Source organism: Poecilia formosa, unplaced genomic scaffold (genome assembly GCF_000485575.1).
Source record: "Poecilia formosa unplaced genomic scaffold, Poecilia_formosa-5.1.2 Scaffold525, whole genome shotgun sequence".
NCBI lineage: Eukaryota > Metazoa > Chordata > Actinopteri > Cyprinodontiformes > Poeciliidae > Poecilia > Poecilia formosa.
The window spans coordinates 167,625-192,779 of record NW_006800464.1 but is presented as its reverse complement, the minus strand read 5'-3'; the positions used below and the strand labels follow the sequence as shown (position 1 = coordinate 192,779).

Below are 25,155 nucleotides of genomic sequence, written 5' to 3'. Positions count from 1 at the left end.
GTTTTGAATATGTCACACAGCTCTGTTCAGTCATCTGAAAATGGAAAGAGTATGGAACGACTGCAAACCTAAACTGCAAACCTTAAAGGAACCATGGATGGTAACTGTGGAGGATCAAAAAAAGTTACATATGTATGAAAACCATCACTAGACATCATCCTGAACACACCGTTCCCAAAGCGACGCCTGGTGGTAGCAGAATCATGTTCTGGGAGGGTGATCGGAGACATAACCAGAAAAAGAAACTGGGCTAAGAAAAAATACAGTAAAATGTCGCTCTGTAGGCATACAAAGCTTGTAGACAAATAAACAGAAGACATCCGTTTGTCTGCAGCAAAAGGTGGTTTCACAAAGTGCTGACTCAGGGGGACTGAACACAAATGCACACCGTTCAGAGTACTTTGTGTTGAAATCTCATTGGGATACATTACAGCTAGTGATTCTGATGTGATCAAATGTAAAATGAATACTTCTGCAAAGCACAGTGCGGTCCTGGAACCTGTCACCGTTCGTTGCCGGCGCTTTAAGTCTTAAATCACATCCGGCGTTGCAGCAGAAGCGGCTCTAACTGTGCCAGTGACACATATTGAACATAATCTTTTATTTCAGAGTCAACATGCTCGTCCCATGAGGAACAACCGTAAACGGCTGCTGTGTGGGGCGGACTGCATCCTGCTCTGTGGCAGATAAGGGTCACATTCAGGTCACCCAATCTGTAACATGGTTTGCAATAAGCCCTCCACGGTTTCTTGGCTACGTTGTTTTGTTCGGTGGTTTGTTGGTGGCTTTGTGTGTGTTTGCTGCATCGACTCAGCTCCATGCTAAATCACAGCTGTGCTGCCAGTCCTGTCATGCAGTTATAAATAATTGGCCTTTTGTCCCATTTTTTTCCTCATTTGTTTTCCTTTTCTCCCTCCTCTCTCTCTCTCTCTCTGCCATCTCAGTCCTGAAGCCTTCCTGCCTTTCTCCTTGATTTTTTTCTCTCCTCAAGTCTTCCTTTTCAGCTTTCTATCATGCACCCTACTGTTTTCATTCATTATCCTTTTGCTCTTTGTATCTTTATCTTTATTTTTGCAGACATCCCATCTTTTGTTTGGCGCTCTACCGTTTCCCATTCTTTTCTGCCTCCGTGTTGCTACGTAGTTGGGTCATAGTCGAGACCCTCTGTCCTACTTTTCCTGGAACTGCTCCACTTCTTGCCGTCCCACAGCAAAAAGGATATAAACATAAGTGTGCATAGAGAGCCCAATGAGTTCTGCTGCACATATTTCCATAAAAGATGCTTTTTTCTTTGTTCAGTGGACCACCTGAATCTCAAACCAGTGAAGCCAAAATGTCAACTGGCTCCACTTTTGAAAAGTTTGTTATAATTGCTACAAAGCACAATCAAAAGTTGAGTTTAGCCCCCAGGGATTCTTTCTAATACCCCACTGTAATGGGAATGATCTGAAACAAGTGATGTTAATGGGATTTAAAGGTACAGTAGCACAGCTTGTATCCCTGTTGCCTGGCAGCCAGAAAGTTCAAGAATCGAATCCTGGGTCTGGGGTCTTTCTGCATGGAGTCTGCATGTTCCCCCTGGGTTCTCTCCAGGTTCTCTCCGGGTACTCCAGGTTCTTGCCATAATCTAAAAACATGACTGTTGGGTAACTTGGTTTGCCAGATTTGCCATTAGGTATGAGTCTGTGTGCATGGTTGTAATGTAGGGATGAACCGACATAAAGATCTGAGCCAATATTGACAGCTGATAGCAGATATTTATCAATGATATGTAAATATTTTACAATCCTATTTTGACATTTTGAAAATAATGACCCCACTGCTAACTCAGTTTTACTTATTGGATTGATTCAGATATGTTAAATAATGACTAATATCAGTCAATGCTGATGTTGGCGCCAATATATCATGTATCCCTAATTATATGTCTAGTGTATCATTTGTGTTTCCCTGGCAACCTGTCTAGAGTGTATCCAGTTTACCCATTTTATTTTGGTAATCTGAGTGTACAACAGTTATTTGTTGTGAATAATAATAAAATTCAATGTTTCATGTGATTGTAAAGAAAAAGACATGAACCGCCCTAAAGACAGACATCGGAGCCTGGTCGCGGGGTTATTTTGCCCAGCACACGGCCTGTGTCACATCTTCAATAAAACCTCCATGTAGTTCTTAAGTGCTGGAGACGGGGCCATGGTGAACGCCGCTTTGTGTAATTAACTGTGTAAACGCAGCTTTGTAATTAAGACACAGGAAAGCTCTTCTCTGAATTAGGTCATGAAGGTCGAGACGAGATGAAGCAGAGCGGCTTTCACAGAGTACACACAAACACACGCGTACGCAGCAACAGAACACACACTCTGAAAAGACGCTGCTCATGAAGACCAACAACAACATCCAGAAGATCCACTTGGCCCTAGTTTGGCTGCATAAGGCAAAGCGTGTTCATTACGTTTTCTGCAGACGTGGCATGAAATTTTCCCGTTCAGAGCAAAAGTCCGAGGTAATTAAAGGATAGTGTGTTATTAAGCCCTGAGGACTGAAGCATCCATCCGCTTCCTGTTGTCATTTGCGGGAATAGGAACAAAGGAAGCAAGATGCCTCCGCTGCTTTAAAGAGGCGATCTGCGTGGAAACGCACTTCTGATTGGAAACTGTGCATAACTGCAGGCTTTCCTGATGAAAACATGCAATTCAAGAGCAGATGCTGGAACAGACTCACCTTATCTGCCTGCCTCATGTAGCAGTAGAGGATCCCTCTCATGCACTTGATGGCAGAATGCTCCAACTCGTGCGTGCGGCCCAGATCATCATCGATGCGCCTGCACAGTGAGGGAAGAGAACTTTAACAGCGCTGTTCACACAGGACAAGAATGAAACAAGGGAACTGCTGGTCTCTAACAGAACAGGAATTATTCCATTCTCACAAAAACAGACCTAAGAGAGGCTTAATTAGCATGTATCAGTAGAACTTCAGAAGTCAAATTGTTAATTATAGCATCTGACCACATTCTACTGACAGCAAAGCAATAGATACAAGACACTGCGTCATTTCTGCTCATCTCTTGAGTATTTAAAAACTTTTCAGGCTATGGAAGAATAGGGCCAAAGCCTGTCATGATAAATTGTCGCAGAAGTTATTGCGATAAACGATAATATCATTGTTCTGAGATCATTTTACCATAACACTGCCTACACCGTGTCATCATCTGAGTTTCAGATGATGAAGATAGTCGTACATCTCTTGTCATCATCACAGTTGTTTCTGTTGGACAATGGATCGTTTCAGAAATGTGAAGACGTTTTGTGAGTGTGGAATTTCTGTTAATGGTGGAATAAAATGCTGTACTTTATTCATACCTTATTTTACAACATGCCTACATTTGTTTTTAGATTGTAAACAAATCGCCCATTTCATAAAGGGAAGGATTGTTTGTGTAATTATAAATGTGTTGTCATTCCTATGAATAAATGAGACATTTTGCATCCAGGTGATATTTTAGACACTTGGATGTTACAGATGACTGACCGGTGTTTGAATGTGGCCTCCTATGACCAGATGTACATTTCCCCATGTTGGTTTTGCTGGCAATGGGGCCGTAAGGCTACCCACACTTTAAATGGAAAGAAAAAATGGAAAGCAAATATGAAGCTGAAAAATGGCTAAAAATTAGCTGTGCATCCATCTATTGGTTTATAGACTAGTAGTTTTCTTGGACAGAAATGATCAAGAACAACCACAGTTCTCAATCGAATTCACATTAGTCAAATTTAAAGTGTAATGGAGCCACTTTTTAACGTCAAGCCTCATAGCGTTGATATTAACATGAAAAAACATATAAATTTAAAAACCCTTCAAGACATAAAAAGCTATTTATTCCCTTCACCCTTAAGATTTCAACCAGCTTCTTACTATTACAGTACAAAAACATTATTTTTTGTATAGGCATGGTCTGAACAAAACCATGGTACTGTAGCAACATTATTTTAGCTTTTGTCATCTGGGGAAAAAAATCCTTAATGTTTTTTTTTCTTTTAGATTTTTCCCTTTCATGTTCTAGCATGTTTTCACCCGAGTTAAAGTGTTGCTTTATCCTGTTCATCTCCCTGTACTAATTATTGCTCAATAGGTCTTGCTATATATTTTATTCCTTTGTATTCATTTCTTGGTTTATTCCTGCATTTTTTTTCTTTGTGCATTTGTGTTTAGTTTCTCTTCATCACCATGTGTTTCATCTGACTTGCCACTCATCTAATAAGCTCTTGATTTGTTCAGCACTGAATTCTCTGTATTAACACCCTGATTGGCAGCTAGTTCCATGCACTGTTTGTTCTTTTTTAAATAAAAATTCACTAATGCCGTTCACCAATCACTGTTTCACCACTAAACCTGGCAGATTGCTGCAGACCCTCAGTGGGGGTGCAGAGCGCCGTGGCTACAGGCCGGGACCGTGTGCGCATACTGATGGAAAAAAAAACGCAGACTGACGTAACACCTGGGATTCGAGGTCAAAGTTCAGGTATTACTTCAACTTCTGAGATGCTAAGAAGCTGTTCCCGGTTGTATCAAAAGAAACTCCTGGCTGCCAAAACGCATCATAGCAAATGTCTAAAAGTAAAAGAAGTAAGACTAAAAATATTATTCCAGCTGCACAGCATCTAAAACCACAGGGAATGATTGTCCAGAAAACAAAAAAGAACAGTGTTTTATCCAAAAACAAAAGTCTACAAAGAACAAGCATAACAGAGCTACTCCAACATGATGTCAGCATGAGTAGCACAATTATAGATCAGTATTTAGTGATGGAATAAATAGAAACAAGACACTCTTGGCAAGATTTCTGCTCATCTCTTGAGTATTTAAAAACGTTTTCATGCTATGGGAAAAGAGGGAACAGGCCTGTTACGATAAGTTGTCAGAAGTTATTGCGATAAATGATAATATCAGTGTTCTGAGACCATTTTCAAGTAATTTAACAGTAAAGGCATAACAATGCAAGAACGCCACTCAAAGATAAAAAGCTTTTAAACACTAGAACAAAAATAGTTTATTTACTTTATGAAGACTTTTGTCATCCAGACTTTGGTAGTAAAATATACAAACATGAGGAAAAACGACCATGTAAATGGAAATGATCAATTTATTATAAAATTAATCAATTCATTGCTTATTGCATCAGGCTGGAGAGGAAATATGTAAAGTAGAGACGACTGTCCATCCTGTTGGACAAATACATAGAACCTTTACTCAGCACTTACCATTTTATGATTACTTAGAAAATTAAGGGAGAGTTTTGACAGTAGCAAAACTACAACTACCCCAGCAGTACATATATAAAACATTAGCATAAAGGTCAAAGGAAGAGCTGAAATCATGTGCACTTAGATCAGGGGTTGTAGTAATTCCAGCCACTCATCAGATCCCCGAGTGTCTCACACTCGCTCAGACACACATGCGGCAGCTGACTCTGAAGTAAGTAATGGCACAAGCCAAGCCTGTCAGATGAGAATCATCTTAATTAAATCCCAGTGACAATTCTAATAGGAGGCAGCCATGACTGATGACTGGGATGTGCCGCTGGTCACATCACTGGAGTACACTCTATTTTTACCCCTCTCTTTCACTCCGTCTTCCCCCACAATCTAATTTCCTCGCTCGCTTTTCCTTCCCATCCCTTGTTTTTCCTGGCTACGCCTCTTATCTCCTCACACACTCTTTCTGCTGACCTTACCCCTCCCTGATATTCCTCCCGTCTTCCAGCTTGTTCCTCAACTGCAAACCATTTTAGTCCCAGCATCATCATGTCTTCCTTTCTCCATAGTTTTCTGTTTTTTCTCTGTCTTTTTTTTTCATTCACTCTTCAGGGAAATGCCCTTTTCTCAAGACACTAATCAGTGAGGAATTAATCAAATAAGTGAAGCTGATAGAGAGAGGAATTTTTTTAGCACTTGAGTGAAATGCTAACATAGCACTCGTTTTAACATCTGAAGACATATTAGCCGTTTATTTCTCTTTTTTTAACATATTGTGTTTTGTAAACAGCCCTGAATCATTTTATGCTTCAACCATTAATTTCAACTTTTGTTTTATAACCTGACATGGATTTTAAGTTTCACCACAAATTTATTTATTTATTTTTTTTGCTGTTTGTTCTATAATATTCTCTAACAAACCTCCAGGACCTCAAGAGAACAGCTGGACTCACAGCTAAGTCCTAAATTATTCATACTCCTGGCAGATTTAGCCATAAAGTAATCTTTGAATTTTTCCAGCTTGACTCAGAGGTTTTATGAACGTTGCGTTGTGGCCTGACGTGAATCTGATAGTGAAGTTAAAAAATGAAGGCGATGGCAGAGTTTTCTTCCTGCCTACAGCCGTCATCATCAACAATAACTCTGAAGAATTTTGAATTAATATACGAGTTGCAATGTATAATTTCCCTTTGGGATCAATCAAGTATTTTTGAATAACAAAAAATCTCAATAAGCTAAAATGTCGAACATGTTTAATGTTTAAAGTTCAAAGGGTATGATTATTTTTGCAAAGCATTATATGTTTTTCTTTAAGTTGCTATCCAGGGACTGACATGTGGAGGAGATTACACTCAGTTTCATTACTTCATGAAAGTTTCGGTTCAATTAAACACAAAATAAAACCATAAACTATTGCAATCAAGAGAGGCTTTGCTCATAAAACAGCAGCCAGGAAAATGAGACACACAATCACCTGTGTGCGAGTGTGTGTGTGTGCGAGTGTGTGTGTGTGCGTGTGTGTGTGTGGTGACAGATATTCCACAATTACACGCGGTCCAGCTCTGCCAAGTAATCATGCAGTATTACCATAATTACGAAGCACCTCATTAATTAGCTAAATTAGTCATGAAAACAGCCCCAAAAATAAGCACAAGATTTCAAATATATCATCAGCTATAAGCAGTGACAAAATCAGGAGGCTTTTCAAATCATAAAACAGCCTCATCATTTAAATAAAGATTCAAATGACGAAACATAACCCGTGTTGGAGAGATTGACTAACCGGTATGCCATGCCCAGGGCCCAGGCACAGGCAGCGCAGTACAGAGAGTCCCGGACCTTTGCCTCCTTTATGTCAGAGAATGTCTTCACGGGGAAGAGCCCGGTAGTGGGGCTCTGGTAGTTCAGGATGGTCGTTTTGACTGGATAAAGAAGACAGAAGAGAAGGAGAGGAGCAAAATGGTTCTTAGTAAAACTCCAATGATGGCTGCAGCCTCAGGCGCCCGTCTACTCATGTCTTATGTTGTTTGTCTTTCTTGTTGCTGTTCTTTGGATGGGCTGTACTGAAATTAATTCCACTTTTGTGCAATGACAATAAAGGCTGATTCTAATGATTCCAGTTCTGAAAACTGAAGATCGACCAGATTAATGTGAAGTTGTAGTTGATTTCGAATGGGAAAGAAAACACAAAAAACTGTGATGCTAAAAACAATGTATGCAAACAAGGAGAAGTAACAGAGATATGGGACAGATTGAAGTTCTTAATCCATAAGATAAAATCTGTAAACATTTCATTTCATTCTACAGTTCTCTGGTTTGAGAAGAAGAAGAAGAAAAAAAAGTCTTCAGATGCAGATTAAATTCTAATGCCCTTTTAGTTTTTGAGGGAGTTAGATTAAAAAAAGTCTATGTCTATGACCATCACATTTTGCACAAAAGCAAAATGTGCTTTTACTTTTGAATAATAATTAAAAAAAATAATAATAAGAGTAGCAAAAGGACTGTGATAAATGAGAAATACTTGGACACAACATGTCTAACTATGGTCCTTGCAAAAAGGACAAACCTCCAAAAGAGACTGCAGACTAAATGTCAACAGGCTATTCAGGATTAAACTGTTTTAATCCATTTCATTCCAGTTTTGTTTCTTTTGGACTGAAAAAAGTGATGAAAATAGAGATTTGAACGAGACTGATGGCCTTTTGGTCCTTTATTCTAAGAACGGTGTTGCTATTTCTTCTCACCCCTCCCAGATAGATATAATAAACCATAAATTCATTTCTTTCTGTACTACTTGAATGTAAAAGATGAACAGGCTCCTTCAGCAACATTAACAGCAGCTTTCATCTTCTTATGAATCTAATTGAATACAATGCATTAAACTCCACTTAATTCCACAATTAGAATAAATAAATGTGCTAATCATTTTTTTTCCTTTTTTTGACTAAAGAAGGTCAAAGCTGACTTTTCATTGAAACTCCAGTTTCTTTCAGTTCTTGCGAGTTTCACAACAGAAGCAACTTGAACCAAAATGCCAAAAGTTGGATTTAGCATCTAATCGTTCCCTTCAGGACATGCGTACTCTTCTCGCTTCATGTTGGAGCTTTTCAGATGTTCAGACTGTGCCGGTTCGCTGGCTCCACGCTGAGAGCACAAAACAAAGCAGTCGTTACACAACCACTGTTAACAGTTCAGTTTTTGCCTCAGTAACTTTGTTTTTTTCTCTCTACTTCTGCATCAACGTCAAACAGGAAATGAAGAAACGAGCCAAGGGAACTTCCTCCTTTTCAGCCCCTCATGTTTATCTTAACTTGGAAAACCTTTGCGGTTTACATTACCAATGTAGAAAAAAAAAAAAAAAAAGAGCCATAAACTTTACATCCACATTGGTTTAACACTGAATCTTCCTAAAAGTATCTGAAGTATAAACCTGCCAACTGTAAATACAAATATAAATCTGCCTTGCCTTCCGGTAAATAGCTCTTCTGTCTGATTGTGTCGAGATGCGTAGTAGTGACTAAACAGATGGTGAACAAGTATCAGGTAATGCAGGCAGATGGCAAACACTGTAATTATGTCTAAGTTTAGCAGGTGTTAGACTGCAAAAAGCAGACTCGTTTAGTTTTACAAAATTGACCATTTCTGGCAATGGGGTTAATCTGTGTAGAAAACAATAACATCCAGGACGTGATTACATCTGCTTTCTGCCTCATTTCGTTTTTGGTGTCCCCGTTAAACATGTCCTCGTGTTCAAAACGGAGCTGCAGGTTTAAGTGGTCCCATGTCTCTTTTTACAGTGATCAGGAATCTATTTGCTGGATGGCTGCAATTTTGTGAGAAACTAATTTTGCACCCCTAAGTGAAATTTTCTGTATATTTTTTAGCACGTTTAAATGTTTCAGATCAAACAAATTAGATTTTCTTTTTCTTTTTTTTGGCAAAAATAACCTGTGTTCAAAAATTGTTTTTTTCATTTATAAATTTGAAAAAGCCAATAAAACCAACTATCACTGTGTGACAAAGAGCAAAAAGAGTCAACCCTAAAGGTAAAACACCCAGGAAATTATTGATTGAAAGCATTAGAAAGTACAGTTTCCACTGGCAAAGACAATTAGAGAAAATAAAAATAAAAAGTTTTAGAGTGATTGGAGTCAAAATTCAGACTTAAATCTGATTAAGATGCTCTTACATGTCCTTAAGTATGTTATTTATGCTCAAATTTCCTCCAAACGGGCTAAATTAATATCATTTATCAAAGGAAGATGAGCAAAATTGATGCAACAGCTGATTGTGGTTATTGCTAACAGCTAAGGATGGCACAACCTTTCCCCTTCATAAATAAGAGTTTCTGGCTGCAAGGCAACAAACTGAATTTCTACATTGTTAGGAATAAAAATCTAGAAGGTGATGCATACATTTGTATTCAGCTTCCCAGAACATGGTGAAATTTTATATCCTTAATAAAACAAGTGTATTTTTATGGTTTTAATGTGACAAAATGTGAATAAAAGCTAATTATGTACAAGTACTCTCAGCAAGGCAGCAACATGTACGCTGGATCTGAGCTAAACGGCCTGTTGGTATTTATTTTAATCCCCACAGTTCCACCTTAAGCTAGTAAAAAATCCAAGCATCAACAAATCATTTTAGTGAGACCTGAGAGAGAGGAAAGCTCCACGGCAGATAATGACCAGAGTCATCTCTTTGGGAAGAAAAAGATGGGTCTAAAACATTCAGCTGGGGCTTTATTAGAAAAATCCAGCAGCAGAAGAAGACAGAGTAGGAATAAGATTTAAAAAAACAAAAAACAACAACGATGACTGAGGACAGGACAGAGGTTTAAAGCATAAACACATCATAATCCTCTAAAGTATCACACAGTGACACAGAGAGACGTGTCAGACAGAGGTCTTCTCAATGATAACTAATGTGTTCAGAGAGACGGCTTCATTTTTCCTCCTAACATTATTCCGCTGCTAATGAAAGGCCCATCCACTATGGATCACACTTTCATTCAGGACGAACAAGAGAGAGGAAGAAAAAAAAAAAGAATCAAGAGTGACTTCAAAAGAGACAGAGGAGGACAGACATTATGATGAAGATGTGTGTGAGGGTGTGTAAGCACGTCAAGTGGAGGCAGAAAGGATGTACGAGTGAGTGCGAGAATAAACAGTGGAAGTAGTGTGTACTAGATGGAAATGAAGGACTGGAGCGGTGTGTGGGTGAAGTGGTGAAGTGGGGATGGCTGTCGTGTTGGCAGAGATAAAGTGATTAATGGGATGAATTAGATAGATTAATAATAAACCTCTCAAAAAGTCCACCTCCTGGTAAAGTACTAATGAAGTACCTGGAACACACAAACATACAGATCTGTGCTGCAGCCAACTGGTGAAGGCTAGTCTCCCGCTCTTATGTGAGTACTGCAGTTAAAAACGTTCAAAATACACAAAAAGTTTTAAAAATTTAACTGAATTAAGTCTGTAATGCTCCTTCTATTTAATATTTGTAAAATTATGTTTAATTCTATCCATCCATCCATTTTCTTTACACCCTTGTCCCTCAGTGGGGTCGGGACAGGTCGCCAGTCTGTCGCAGGGCAACACAGAGACAAACAACCATGCACACACACTCACACCTAGGGGCAATTTGGAGAGGCCAATTAACCTGACATGTTTTTGGGCTGTGGGAGGAGTACCCGGAGAAAACCCATGCATACACAGGGAGAACATGCAAACTCCATGCAGAAGGACCGGGGCCGGGAATCGAATCCACTTGCTGCAAGGCAAGTGCAGCCCCATGTTTAATTCTATTTTTTTTTTTATTTGATGAAATATTGCTGCAGCTCATACCATCAAAATGTCTCCAAAGAGTCATTGTGGATGGAGTGCTGCACTCCAATAGCAGTCAGTCTTGCAACAAAACCGTAGAGGCCTCTGACTGGAGACACTGTTGCTGTATGACAGCATCACGACTCATGATATGCTAACAACTGAATTTAGCAGAAACATGTCCTGGCTGACACACATTAGTCGCAAGCAGTGCTAATCCACCTCATTTGCTTTTGCTTCTTTGAATTTCTATCAGTATGTTTAGAAAGCAGGAAGACGTTGAGTAAGAGATCGAGTATTATTTAAGCTTTTGAGATTCTAATCAGCTGCATCAAGGTAAAAACCAAAACAAAACATAATACTCTGTTTCTATGGTTACACATCATGGGAAGTGGTCAAAAGTAAAAAATAAAATGTAGAGCAAAAATTCGCCCAGGTGCACAGCTTCTAAAGCAAGAGGAAATAATTGTCCAAATGTGAAACGTCTCAACCTAAAAATGATGAACAGACATTTAGAAAAAGAATGAATCATAGCTGGCTTTACAGAGTTACTCTACATGCTGCCACCATGAGCGAGCTATTAATGAGAATACATAATCAATATATCTGTACAGAGTAAATTATTTTAGGCTCAACAGTGTTAGTCTAGATAAAGTGCTTTGCCAAAGATTTCACCCAGTTCTTAGAGGGTTTTTTTTATTATTATTATTATCTCCATTTTCCACGTAAGGCGAGGGGTGATTTATTTCTGCAATGCTTTGGAGAGATTTAACAATATATTCTGGATTAAAAAGTAAAATAATCAGCATAAGCAGTGGAGTTGAATGTTGTTTGGTCTCGGGCTAGAAGTTTCTCGGCATGCAAATCATCTGTTGTTGGGAGTTTTCTGCGCCGCCATCCATCAAGCTAATGTCCCACTAAATCAGCAGCTAATGTCTCAGGAACACACAGGCTGCTCTTTTACAATGGGCCATTTCACTGCTCCACCAGGCTGAAGAAATGATAACGAGAGAAAAAAAATAACAAAAAAAGAAGAAAAAGAAGCAACATGATACCTTTAAAGAGATATCATGAGAGCAAAAGAGAAACACAACCTGCTGTGATCATTTATTTTAATGTTGAGGCTGGTAGAGTATTTTCAATTGCTTGAATTGGTGTTTTTTTTGTACACGTGAAAGGCAGCAACATAACAAAACAAAATAAAACCTTTATTAGCCTTCTTTCTGCTAGCTGACAGTGTACAGCAACAGGTAGGGGAGGGGAGAATAGTGCTAGAAAAAAAAGCGGAAAAAAGAAAATCCTGTCTTTTAGGCAACTTTATCTGGCAACTCATAGGAAAGAAATTACAGAAATGTGTTGTGGTACTGAGAGCATAACTTTTCAAACTTTATCTAAAATGTACATAAAAAAGGCAAAAATGTTTTCCCTTCTAACAAATAACCTATTTTTATTGTTTTAATTTTTTTTATCCATAAAATAAGAAAATAAAACAATTTTGTTCACTTGCATAAATGAAATATTTTTATACGCAGAACATAACTTTACACTGGATTTTTGTTTCTTTTTGTTTTAGATTTAAATTCTGTATTCCGCCACCTTTTCCCAGTCAGACTGCTGGTTTGTGAAATAGAGTAATTATGGGACAAATTAACCACATGCCCTAGAGCAATACAGTCATTCCTGTATTGGGATTTAAAGGCTATTTTCTATTTGTGTGGCTAGATTTCCCTACAGCCCACACACTGCAGCATTAATGAAAACATTTACAACTCCAGTGTGTCTTTTAGCACTATTAAGGCTAAGAAGTGTCCAACAAAGTGACTTTTTATCTCTTTAGCAGAAGGTGAAGGGGACGGGGAGCTTGTGCTCTGTTTTCTCTACACCAGGGTTCTGAGCCAGTGTCCTGTTGTTTTATGGAGACACACTGTCCCTCCAAACCATAAGGCCCCCCTGATCCATGCAAGCAGCTGAGGTGAGAAGGTTAATAGAGCCGTGGGATGAGATACTAAAATCACATAACATCAGATAGCTGGAGTAGGCAAGTTTTATGAGAAAAGTAATTTCTAACATACTTTTTAGAACTGTCGTTATCTCCTGACAGTATAGAAAATAACAGATAATTTGTTCGGCTCAGTCAGAAAAAAAAACAATCAGAGCCAGGATGAGGGTCATAGTGCTGTCAATCACCCTTGTGTATGCACCCTCTTTCTCTCTGCTGTGCTGCAGCTTCTCCCTGTCAGCAGAGCCTGTTGTGAATGCTAATGCTAGTTAGCATGGCCACCATTGATGGTGGATAAAAGGTTTTCCTGTAACGGTAAGCTGTTTCTCTACATGAGGTTGATTGACAGCTCTGAGTCCCTCCTCCTGACTGTGATTGGTTGGTTTTGCCCTGGAGCGGTGCATGTACTAGACAGTAGCTCTGGGAAGAGGTATAGGAAATTGATCTTTTTGCATATTATCTGTCTTATCTAATATTCCCACAACATGATGACCGTTTTAATAAATATGTAAAAAAGTGACATAACCCAGCTTTAAGTAAGTTAACATCCATTGCAACATAATGAATATTGTTGAATTAAAAAGTGTTTAAAGTTTGATGTTAGACATATTATTAGTATATATCATAATTTTTTTAATCAAACGGCTGCACAAGTAGCGGTCGCCATTTCTTAAGACAAACTCTTTCTTTCAAAAAATCTCAGAGACAAAGCTCCACATTTTTTTTGAAAATAAATCCAGGACAAAGGCTGTATGTGACCGAAAGTGATTAAAATGTGTTGAAAACTGTGAACCTGTAGTTTCTACAACTCTATTCAAATATCATACAAATGAAACCAATAAAGAAAAAAAAAACTTTTACTCCCATTTTCTAATCAGTGTGAGCCCCACAGCTCCAGCAGCCTACCTTCTGCCACCAGCGTTATCAGGCAGCAGTCTGAGTCAGTTGAGTGCAGCCATATTGGCACATAAATGAGAAACCAGAGAAGTAGCAAAGGGAGGGGGAAAAAGTGAACGATGAACCGTAAGAGACGGAGGGAAAGCTTCCCTTGCTATTCTCTTCTTGATAAGAGAAATATAGTGCTTAATCATAGCAGCAGCAGCTTAATGCCGCTGTGTTCGACTGAGCTGAAGGGAACACGGCACAGCTGACGAAAAAAATAAAAAAAAGTATGGAGAAAATCTAACTGGTTTGATTTGTCATTGTCATCCAGCCTCAACCCTCTCCACCTCTTTTTCTTGCAGAAACTAAGCGAAAGCAGGTATACTGGCGAAAGGGGCCTGTGCGCCGGCGATAACAATGTTGGCTTTGTTCCCTGCTGGGATTGGACGACAGCTTCCAGCCGCCACCCAACACAACAATTAAACAAGCTCGCTGTTTAAGGTGCCGTTCCACAATCTGGCAGAGGCTTTTTTTTTGTTTTTCTTAAGAATCTATGAGGTTTCAACAAAACCGCTGCTCTAGGCGGTGCTGCGCTCACTGATAGCAACAAATTGGTTTTAACTGAGAGCTACACCTGTTGCTCATTCAGCTCCCTGCATTGTCTTCTCTCATTTTCTAAATGAATGCCAGCTAATGAAAACACGCAAGCCGTGCACCGACTGACCTTACTGAAAGCATAAACTGAGGAAGAAACGTACACCGATACACGCATACAAACACGTTGCCTCCATCAGAGCTGACCAATGGACTGTGTCATATCTGCAACAGGAGTGTTCATGGGTAAAATTGGTCCATCCAGCCCTGAAGAGACGTTTTCTTCACAGGACACATTGACAATCCGGACGCGGTTCACAAAGGGCAAACTTTCTTCTGCTAAGTTTAAACTGTACAACGATCCAGAAAGACGTGACCAGACCTGGAGGTCACCCGCGTCTTACAGGTCTAGGAATGAAGTTGAATAATCTTTTCAGTCTTTTCAGCCATGTTTGCTAGCATTCTGACAAATACTTGAAATGAAAAGGATTTTTGTGTCACATCTTTTAAGTTCCAACTGAAAGAATTAACCACCTTGGAGGGTTTACCCTCTTTATTCATTTTACATATCAAAAATGTCATGATTAAGAACAACAAATCAACAAAAGACAAAAAGATGGCCATTTTTAGAAAAAAAAAAAGCTTTGCCAAAGCTTTGACAAAATGAGAAATTTATAAAAATATATACCTAGAATAAGTGATTGCATAAATATTCACCCCCTTCAAGTCATTATTCTAGATTGGCTGCAATTACGTTCCCGTTTTTTCTTGCATAACTGTTTGAGCTTTGTCAGCTTGATTCTGAACTGCCATACTTAAATTCAGCCACAAATCATCTTTTGTGGGGGAAAAAAAAGCGAAATTATGTTGATCATGATTGATTTGTAAAATCAACAAAAAGGGTATAACATGAATGCTTTCTATAGGGAACGGCATGTGTCTTGTTGTTTTAAATAGTTGGGTAAACTGGAATCAGTGGTGTTTCAGTGTTCTGCTGAGTCAGGACTGGGTGAGTGAATCATCTTCATAGATTAAGTAATATTAGCTCAGGCTTGTCATATTTGGTTTGCAGAGAACTGTTCTACAGTATAATATCATCCTATACCACTATGACAAGAGCTACATAGTAGTTTATATTAGCGTATGTGTTTATTTGGGGTATGGATTGTATTTAACTGGCAGCTAAAGCATAGCAAAAAGTCTGTTTCACTTATGTTCAATGACAAAAAAGATTATGTCTTTCATTTTGAGTCTCCAGTACACAGTCAATTTAGCTGTGTTTACAATTTAACACTCTTATTCATCACATTACACATTCAGTATTCAAAAAAATGCTATTCTCACAAGCCTATTCTGTCACTTTTGCTCTCAGACAGTACCAGATACTTGATTTTCCTCATCACTGCTCTCTTCTGATCTTTCTACCTGATTTGTCAGAGCTAAATTTTTTGTTTGCACCCTCCTTCATGCCCTCTGCTCATCTGGGTTCGCAATAATCTCAGCCATCTCTCAACTACTCCACACGCGCTCTCTACAATCTCCAGGGTCCTGCTCCAATTTTCCTTCAGGATTCATTTCTTCTTCTCACTTGACTAACAATTTATTTGAGGTTGTCAGCCCTGTAAAAAGGATAATATCCAACGGAAAGTTGCCAAGGGTTAAACAAATGCATACCGAGGTAGAAAAATAGCGTTGATTTCTACGTTGTGTCGCTCCAAATTCTGCAAATGTGTGCTTTAAAGATTTCCAAACAAGACTGGTTGAGCTGCACCAGGAGAAATTAGTGCTTCCTTGGGAAACTAATGAGAACTTCCCATTAGCTTGTCACTGTACTGTATCTACAGGGCACAGGCAGAGCTCTTCTTTAAATTAACTCTTTGAAAAATAGTGGTAACGGATGCACTTAGCAAAGAGCAATGGATACAATTCAGGCGACTCAGTACTTAGAGTAGGTTAAAATCAAGTGGAGAAGCAGTATTTTCCTGTCTCTGCTTCTTAGTGCGTGTTAGTGGTGATCAGACACATCGATACTGATGGGTGAGATTACTAATACAGTCACATAATTTACTGGTTCGGATTTTGGCTGATTATTCTAGGGGCTAAAGCACATCGAAAAGGGGGGGAAAATGGCGTGCAGATTATTTGATAGTGTATGGTTTTAGTTTTAAAAGATCATCTCTATTTATGTATCATCATATGAGTCCCTAACCTTTAAGATTTTTAATAAGCTAAAAAAAAAAGCAGTGCAGATTGTCTGGATATTGTGGACGAGGTTGCCTCAGTCTTTTGTAGCATATTGTCATTACAATACAATTCAATATTATGAAGAAGGTTTCTTCAGGAAAGTGATGTGATTTTTATAGTTAAACTGCAGTTACATTAGATGCTACTTCCGAACCTATTGATATGTATTTATGCTCACAAAGAACAAATAATGAAAACATAAATAACCAAAATAGTACAAATAACAATCCTGGCAGTCAAAGATAAATCAAAATTACTATCACTAAAAGATCAGTTTTGCAAAAACGATAAATGATACAATAAATACCCGTCATATCAGGTTCATGGGTTTATTGACTGAAAGTGATAGGATTTTTTAGTTTTTAGTTTTTATGTATTCAAGAACAAGTAAAAAGTGATGTTCCGGTGTCACAGATCAGAGCCGAACACTTTTGACATCCAGTTGACTACTCTATGAATTTATAACATCTCTAGAGAAGTCTCATTTTTCTCATAGAATAAAATACAAGTGCATTTTCTGCATGTTTTTAAATCCATAGAGGTAAAAGGAACACAAACAGCTCTTCTCCTTCACAGTTATTCTAGTTTTCTGTACATGTACAAGCTGATGAATGACAAAATGCAGCTTTAGCTCACCAGATTTTAATCTACGTAGTTATAAATTATTCATGTTGAACACAAACAGATTGAGAATACCAACATCAACGAACAAAGCCAACTAAACCTCCACCAGCGAACGAATCGAGGCTTCACCGTCAGTCTGAACGTCAAAAGTTTCCCCCCATTCAATGCCGACAACTATGAAAAGTCCAGTTTATGGCCACAGTAGTAACACCAGCACTGGCCCTCAGGGACAGCAGGTTCAGTGATACCAGAAACTAATAACCACATGAACCCAAGGGTAACACCTGGTCCAACACTGAATACTAAATGGAGCTCTAGCAGCGAGGATGAAGTGTTGTGCTCGGCCAGTTCCCTCTGCTGCTCTCCCCATCTGCCTCCATTGATTTTGCTCAGAAATAAAAAGCGGGGGGGCAGAGGGGGATGGAGTTTGACATCTTGAGGCAAAACAAATAGAAAAAAAAAGTGCTGCAAAGTGTTCACACATGCAGATCTGATAGCTGTTATCTAAGCAGTCAAAACGTTCAGTTTTGTAGCGACACATCGCTCTCTGTTATCACACTTATTGACTTGTTAAACAAAGTTGTAACTAGTAAGATTAAAAAGCAGAATTCTGTTGAGACATGAGTGTGTATTTTTTAAGCTAATTCAAAACTTTTACAGCTGCTTGCATCCCACCATCAGCTGTTGCTGACAACCACTGTGCTGTCACCAGTACAGTGTTTGCTGAGCTACAGACACTTCAATGCGTTGTGGCAACATCTGCTCATTTCAGTTGTGCCTCTCTATATGCTACATTTCCGACGTTTCAACAGTTTGTCAGCTGCTCTACCAAAGACAAGACGACACTGGTTCTGTTTTATGCATGTCTCCTCTGATGACCTGATCTGGGAAAATCAGATGACAGTCATTTTTCTCTGATTGGAAAATAAATCTATATTTATGGTGAAAAACAAGATTCTTTTGGACAAACACTGAGCATGTTATACAACAATAATTGCTGCATTCCCATCTACCACATAATTGCATAATTTGTTTACTGGAAACACATTAATTTTGAAAAAATAAAAAACTTGATTTTTTTATAAAGTTTTGTTGCTACGGTGAGGTGTTTTTTTTTTTCTTTTTTGGCCATATTAAAATTAGTTTATTTCATAAAATTGCAATGGAGATACTTTTTTCATATCACATGAGTCACATGATCAACAGCCAGGTGTTGCCTCTAGCACAAATCACCAAAAAGAAGATGACAGCAAGTAGTTGTAAGGGTCATGGCACGGCATGTTTTTTAATGACTTATTGCGTGAACAAACTTATTATTCACATGATTTTAATTGTGTTTCTTATTTAATGGATACACTGAAACTGCAAAATTGTGGTCTTTTTCGACATTTGAAAAATACTGATAAACTTTTGCACACTTTTGTAATAGAAACGCTACTGTCTTCAGTTAGAAGCTTCTTCAGAACCACTGTAAAGCAAACTGCTACAGGAGATCCTTCCTGTTCACAGCAATCTGCACATTCAACAACTCCTTGAAGAAAACTGTATAAATTGAGTTACATTTAATCTCCCATCGAGTTTAATAAAGTACTCTTGAATTGAATTAACTCAAATGTACCACCCAATTTGAAAGCATTATTACCTTCTCTTATTCACATCTCCACCAAACAAAGACTTGTGATCACAATATTTTAATCTAAATGTACGTATGTGTTGGTCTGCTTCACTTTATACTGATAAGTGAATTTGTTTACATCCAAAAGAAAAATCTGAGAAAAAAAAATCAAGGACAATATGTGTAGCCGTGTGGCACCGAGTGTGTGCGTGCGTGTGTGAGTGTGGGGAGGCACTGCTGTTCTACAGTGCTGCACTCTCAGCTGCTGGTAATTCAGCAATCAGTGCTAATGTGTATTTATCTCTCCTGCAGTGGTGCTGCAGCCTCCTTCACTGATTACATATCCTAGAATTATCACCTGCACCGGGGCTCTGCCAGCTATCCATCATCAAGTTTGCGTCCTTCTCGAGTTCTTCAGAACTTTTAGGGGGTTTATAAAACTACTAATCAGAGAACCTTTCACAGATGCAAACATCTTGTATTCTTTTATTCATGCATTTTATACCCAGACCATATATGGCATGTGGTGGTATTTTTTATCATTAATTCTTTGTGTGACTAGAGAGTGCTCACAGTCTGTCTGTTGAGGTGTTTCTGTCTTAAAAATGGTATTCAGAGTCATTTAGATAGGATCTGTTTATGTGGCATTAAAAAGTTGAGGGAAATGTGCCTGTGGGAGCTAAATCAACTTCCTGTTTAATGGAGATAAACTGGCCAGAACTACAAAACAAAATGGACGACTTCTAAATCTGGATTACGCTATGTGAAGTTATCAGTTTGAAGATGATATCTTGAATTATATAAAAAGTACAATTATACACCCACTTCTGATTCAATTGACATACAAAATTGTTTAATCCTTAGAAAATTATGTTTCATATGACAGAAAAGTGACACACTGCAGATACAGCACCACATTCAAAATCCTTAGGCACAGAAATAAAAAAGCTCAAAACCACCAGAGGACATACAGCGTCTTGCAAAGACTTCAAATAATATTCTGCATTCTTAGCGAATCCCACTTCAGAGTGCATAATGTGTCAATTAACCAGTTCTAAAATATACCAATAACTTGAATGTGAAACCCACAGTGGCTCAATTTCATCCCGCTGGCTGTATTTTCAAACAATACCATGTTAGCTATATTGACAGATAATTAAAAGAAGAGTCCCATAATGCATATACAGTAAAAGAACAAGAACTTTACAAAGTTATGTTATTAAAAAAACATATCCAAGATTGACTTCCAAGTGGAATTGTTTCCTTGGGCTACGCAATGCACAGCAACAAAGTAAAATCTGTTTCCTTGAAAGGTTCATATTGCAAAACATAATAGTAACTCTAAATGTGTAATTCTTCAAGGACCTATACAACAAGTTGGAAAAACTATTAGATGATTTCCAGCTTTAAAGGGAAAAAAAGTAAGAGCCCTTATTAACAACAGGGTAGATTTCTTGTGGATTTCTGTCAACAAATTCAAGCAATTCATGATGACAGATTTTACAAATAAAGGAGAATAAGATAGATTTTAGCCTTGAGGCAGAGATTTGACATTTGGTGAGTTCAACATTGGGGACTCTCTTGTTTTACAAATCAGAACAAAAAAATGAAAGAAAAAAAAAATTCTGATCCTCCCCTGATTGTATATTTAACTGAAAAAATATCAACATTGCCTTGTGATGGACTGGAGATGTAAGGGTATACCTCTCTTGCCAAATGGCATCTGGAAACAGATAACAGCCCCCTCTCCCCCCAACAGCCCTACAAGGAGAAACAGGTATACACCACTGATGGATGAAAGAAACATTATTATTCACCAAGGTCCTGTTATTCCCTTCTATTATCAATTTCTCACATTGTTTTTTGCCCTCTTTTCTTGCTTTAGTAGAGTTTGGTAGCATTAGCTCCTACACAGTGTAAAGGTCTGTCCTACTGGTTATACGTCATTCAGGAAGGTCAAGAATTAAATCTGTCCTGCTAATTAGTGCACCTGGCTAACCAATCCTAAACATCTCTCTGGAAGCAAAGGTTTTGGCAGTTTCCTGGTCTGCAGGATTCAAGAAGAGTTCATAGAAAGCCAAGAAGGAAATACATCAGCAGGAAGGAACATTTGGTTCCCAATGATCTGAGATGGGTTATAAGGTCCCATCTTAGTCAAGTGGAATCCATGATGCAGTAATGTGAAATGACAACAATATATTGGGATGCCAGTAGAAAAGACCTGAAACCTGATAACTTTATGAGAAAGGTAGTCTGGTAAAAACCAGCCCCTGGTTCTGCACAAAGCATCGGGTCCCTCAGCAATTGAGAAATGGTTGCTTGCTGGAGGCGTGGACTCTGTTGAATTTTCAAAAGACTGGATCTGATTTTACCCAACTGCTAACAGTTAGACGTGACTTATGTAAAGCACTTGTTTGATGAAGCTTACAGGAAACTGTATGCACTGTAAACAACCCGTTTTGGAGAAGGGCCTCTTTTTCAACAATAAAATGTCTTAAACCTTCCACTTGCTCTGAATAATTGCTCAACATTTGGAAACAAGGCCAGCATGGACTGAATGGCTTTGTTCACCTCCTCCACTGCCATTGCCAAACGACAACCATAGGGAGACTACAATTCTAAAACGGTGCAGAAAATCGAAATTGTGTAAGAAGGCAATAGTCAGCTATGTCAGAGTTGTGCAAATTGATGCATATTTTAGGCAAAGAAGATATTGAGTCAAAAGTGATCACCTAGGGTGCCGTGGTGGTGCAGGGGCAAAGCACAACCCATGTATTGAGGCCTTAGTCCTCATGCCTTTGGTCGCAGGTTCAATTCCCAGCCTGGCCACATGTCTTCCCCCTCTCTCTCATAATCCTCTTTCCTGTTAAACTACTTTCAAATAAAGGCTACTAGAACCAACAAAACCTTAAAAAAAAAAAAGTGGTCAACTAAATTTAAGAACCCCTGAGTTTTCTGTAGGGAGTGAATGAACTTACCTGCACTGTAGTAACGGTCCAGCTTCTCCCATAGGGGCTCATCCTCCCGCTGGAGATTGGACAGCTTTAAAGGTTCATAGATGGAACCTGTAGAGGACATATTTATTACACAAAAACCATCCCATACAGCAACACATTTCCTTTTCTTTACTTCAATTGCTGCTTCATTTGTCAATGTGTGTTGGAAAAGGAAATTAACAACATGGGTTCTTGTTGCGGATATCTAACCAAATGGACTCCTACAAATTTGACTATTTCCAGTTAATGCAAACAAACAAGCAGCAGAGAATAGAAGCCAGACAAGATGTACTATCAGCAATTTCATTTTTTTTTCACTGCAACACACTGCATCACAAAGGGCTCAGATCAAACCATAATAGGCACACCAAGAACGAGAAATTCGAATAGTAATGTAGCACTCAACCAGGCATTACAGAGTGAGCCGAGAGAGCGGGCAGTGGAGGGAACCCCCCTCTGCTAGGCTTTCTCTATTTTTCCACACACTTTTCTCTTTGTTAGATTTGCATTTTAATAGGTTTGACCTTGGGTCAATACCACAGGTAGCCCTCTGAAAAAATTCACATTCTTACTTAAATTAGCATAATTTCCATCAGCTTAAAAACTGCAAGGAACAAAACCAATCTCTTTTTTTTCTCCCCCTTTCTGAGATAACCCTTTAAACCGGTGTAGTGGAAAATAACATTATTTCTTACATAAGAACAGAAAACGTGAGCTGTCCATGTCCAGCTAGTTTTAACCACCCCATGGCTAACTTCACTAATGAAAACCACTTGAAGCCACTTTGTCATAACTGCATATGTAGGTCGGCGTCCCTTCAGGGTTCTCAAATGATTGGAGGGGAGGAGCAGAATACCCCTGGATAAACAGAGCGTACAGCTAAAAGTGCTACAGCCCATAATGTTTCCAAAATCACACGATTGCTAAAATAAAGTTAATTTCATTATATTCCAGAATATCAAGTGTCAAAATGAAAGTTTAAGGCTTATGGTCTGTTATAATCAGAAAACATTTCTATTCTGATTATATGAAACCCTTTATTGTTTATGTATTTATTCAGAATTTGCTGCAAAATTAATATTCCTTCTTTCTTGTTTGGTAAAAGGAAGGTTTCTCAACCAACCCAACCTTAAAATCTAATATGGCTGCCGCAACTTTAAGAGGGAGTGGTATGGCGCAGAACATTAATAGACGCTAATCAGCACACCACACCAGAACGATGAGTTGAACTGAGACAGACGAGACATCTGGACTTCAGGTGTAGGTAGCTTCATCAGAGGCCTCTATGTGAGCTGTTTAACAGAAAATAATGTGGATGCATTTTGAGAAGTTTGTCTGATGCCACCATTAACTGCAGTAATGGCTGATGCAGTGATTTAATAAAGATACACGGCAACAGAAATGGAAACAATTCTCATACAGTGCAACAACCTCTATACTGAATGTGCTGCTAAAGGTTTGCATTGCTAATAGCATTAACTTGGTCACTGATAACAGCAACTGGTGAACTCACTGGTCTTTGAAGCTGATACTTGAGCACTGATACTGATTTCAGAGGTAAATAGAACAGGGTATGCAACATATAGGCCACCAGCACCTGGAGCTTCCTAAAATATCCTGTAGATACTCTACAGCACTTTTCTTTGAAGCAGTTTTCAACTAGAGACCAATGTGACTGAACTTACCTTTTCAGATGTTAGGTTTATTAGTTCTACCTCATAGTTTGTCTTCGTACTTGAGCTGGGTTTCCACTAAACCAGCTCAAGTACGGCCTCCGTTTTGTTGAAGGTTATCTTCTATTTCAAGTAAGTGAAAAAAAAAACAAACTAGTATAATATGTTTATTTTTGCAGTCAAACAGAGCCATCACTATTATGTGTGTACTTTAAGCTCTCTGGTGAACATCTGGATATATTGCGCAGTTTAAACCATTAGTTTGCATACACTGAATATGCAAACTTTTTATTTACTCTGAAATTAAATCTGACAAAACTTTTTAATTTTTAGAATTACTAAAATTATTTCTATTTGCCAAACCAAAACCTGATCATCTCTGGGTCACAGAACCCGTCTCCTTCCTGAGCGTTTTGATGACTGGACATTCCCATAATGTCTGTACTTGTTTATAAATGTTTGATCAGATAAATGAGACACCTTCAAGTATGTGGAAATTGTTCCCGAAGATGAACCAGACTTGTGCAGCTGCCATAATGAGTCAAGATATCTCTTCCTGTATCTTGGTTGGTTTCTATTGACTTTCCCCATCATGTCAAACAAGAAAGCAGTGTGTATCAGGTGTGACTCAAAACTCAAGGGCTTTGAGCTTCCAACTAACTCAGGTGTGTCAGTTCACATATCAGAGGTTTCCAAAGCCACATCATCATCATCTGGGTTTTTTGTCATTGTTTTCAAAGTTTTAGTTTTAGACATGAGTAAGTAAATCTCTAACATATTTTTGTCATGAGGTGTGGCTTTATGGTAGAACCAAAATGCAGACATGAAGTGGGAACATGGATCATATCAAGTGTTTAATAAAAAAAATATCAAGGAGTTCAAAAATCACAGGAGCGAAGACAAAACTCAAATAATAAATTCAACAAACCAGGGAAACACAGAGTTGACGTGAGGATCCGACGAGTTGTGGGTGAGACAGAGGACCTTAAATACTAGGTAGTTGTGAGTATGACAAAAGGACATGGCTGATGACTTAATAGATAACAGGTGTGGGTAGTTGGAGCAGGGATCAGGCTGAGGGGAGGTGAGAATGAGGCACAGGGAGCTGGGGAGATACACAGGGGAACACAAAAGAGTGAGGGAAGAAACACAAGGGAGCTGAAAATAAGTCTAATATTAAAAAAACACTAAGACTATAGAAAACATGATAAAGAAAGAAACAGAGACATGAGGGGAAACTATTAAAGAGCTAAACAGAAACAAGGCTGATTTAAAAATAATAAGAACTCAAGAACACAGAAACTAGAGTAACCCAAAGGACTAACAAAGAAATAAACCTAACTAGAATCACCAAGGATGGACATACGAAGACTCTGACATAGAAGAATAACTAAACCTAGAGTAAGAAGATAGCTACGAACACTATGAGCTGAAATAAAGAAACACAT

General features: G+C 38.5%; 1 protein-coding gene across 3 annotated transcripts in view; it reads right to left on the bottom strand.

The window, feature by feature from the left end:
• phkb (phosphorylase kinase, beta) overlaps nucleotides 1-25,155 on the bottom strand; it is a 113,168-nt gene that overhangs the window by 85,466 nt on the left and 2,547 nt on the right. For all 3 annotated transcript variants that reach the window (XM_007540222.2, XM_007540221.2, XM_007540223.2), the window contains 3 exons: nucleotides 22,017-22,103; nucleotides 7,036-7,174; nucleotides 2,722-2,821 (listed from right to left, as the gene is read on the bottom strand). In XM_007540222.2, the coding sequence (XP_007540284.1) occupies nucleotides 2,722-2,821; nucleotides 7,036-7,174; nucleotides 22,017-22,103 (326 nt within the window). The remainder of the gene's footprint in view (nucleotides 1-2,721; nucleotides 2,822-7,035; nucleotides 7,175-22,016; nucleotides 22,104-25,155) is intronic.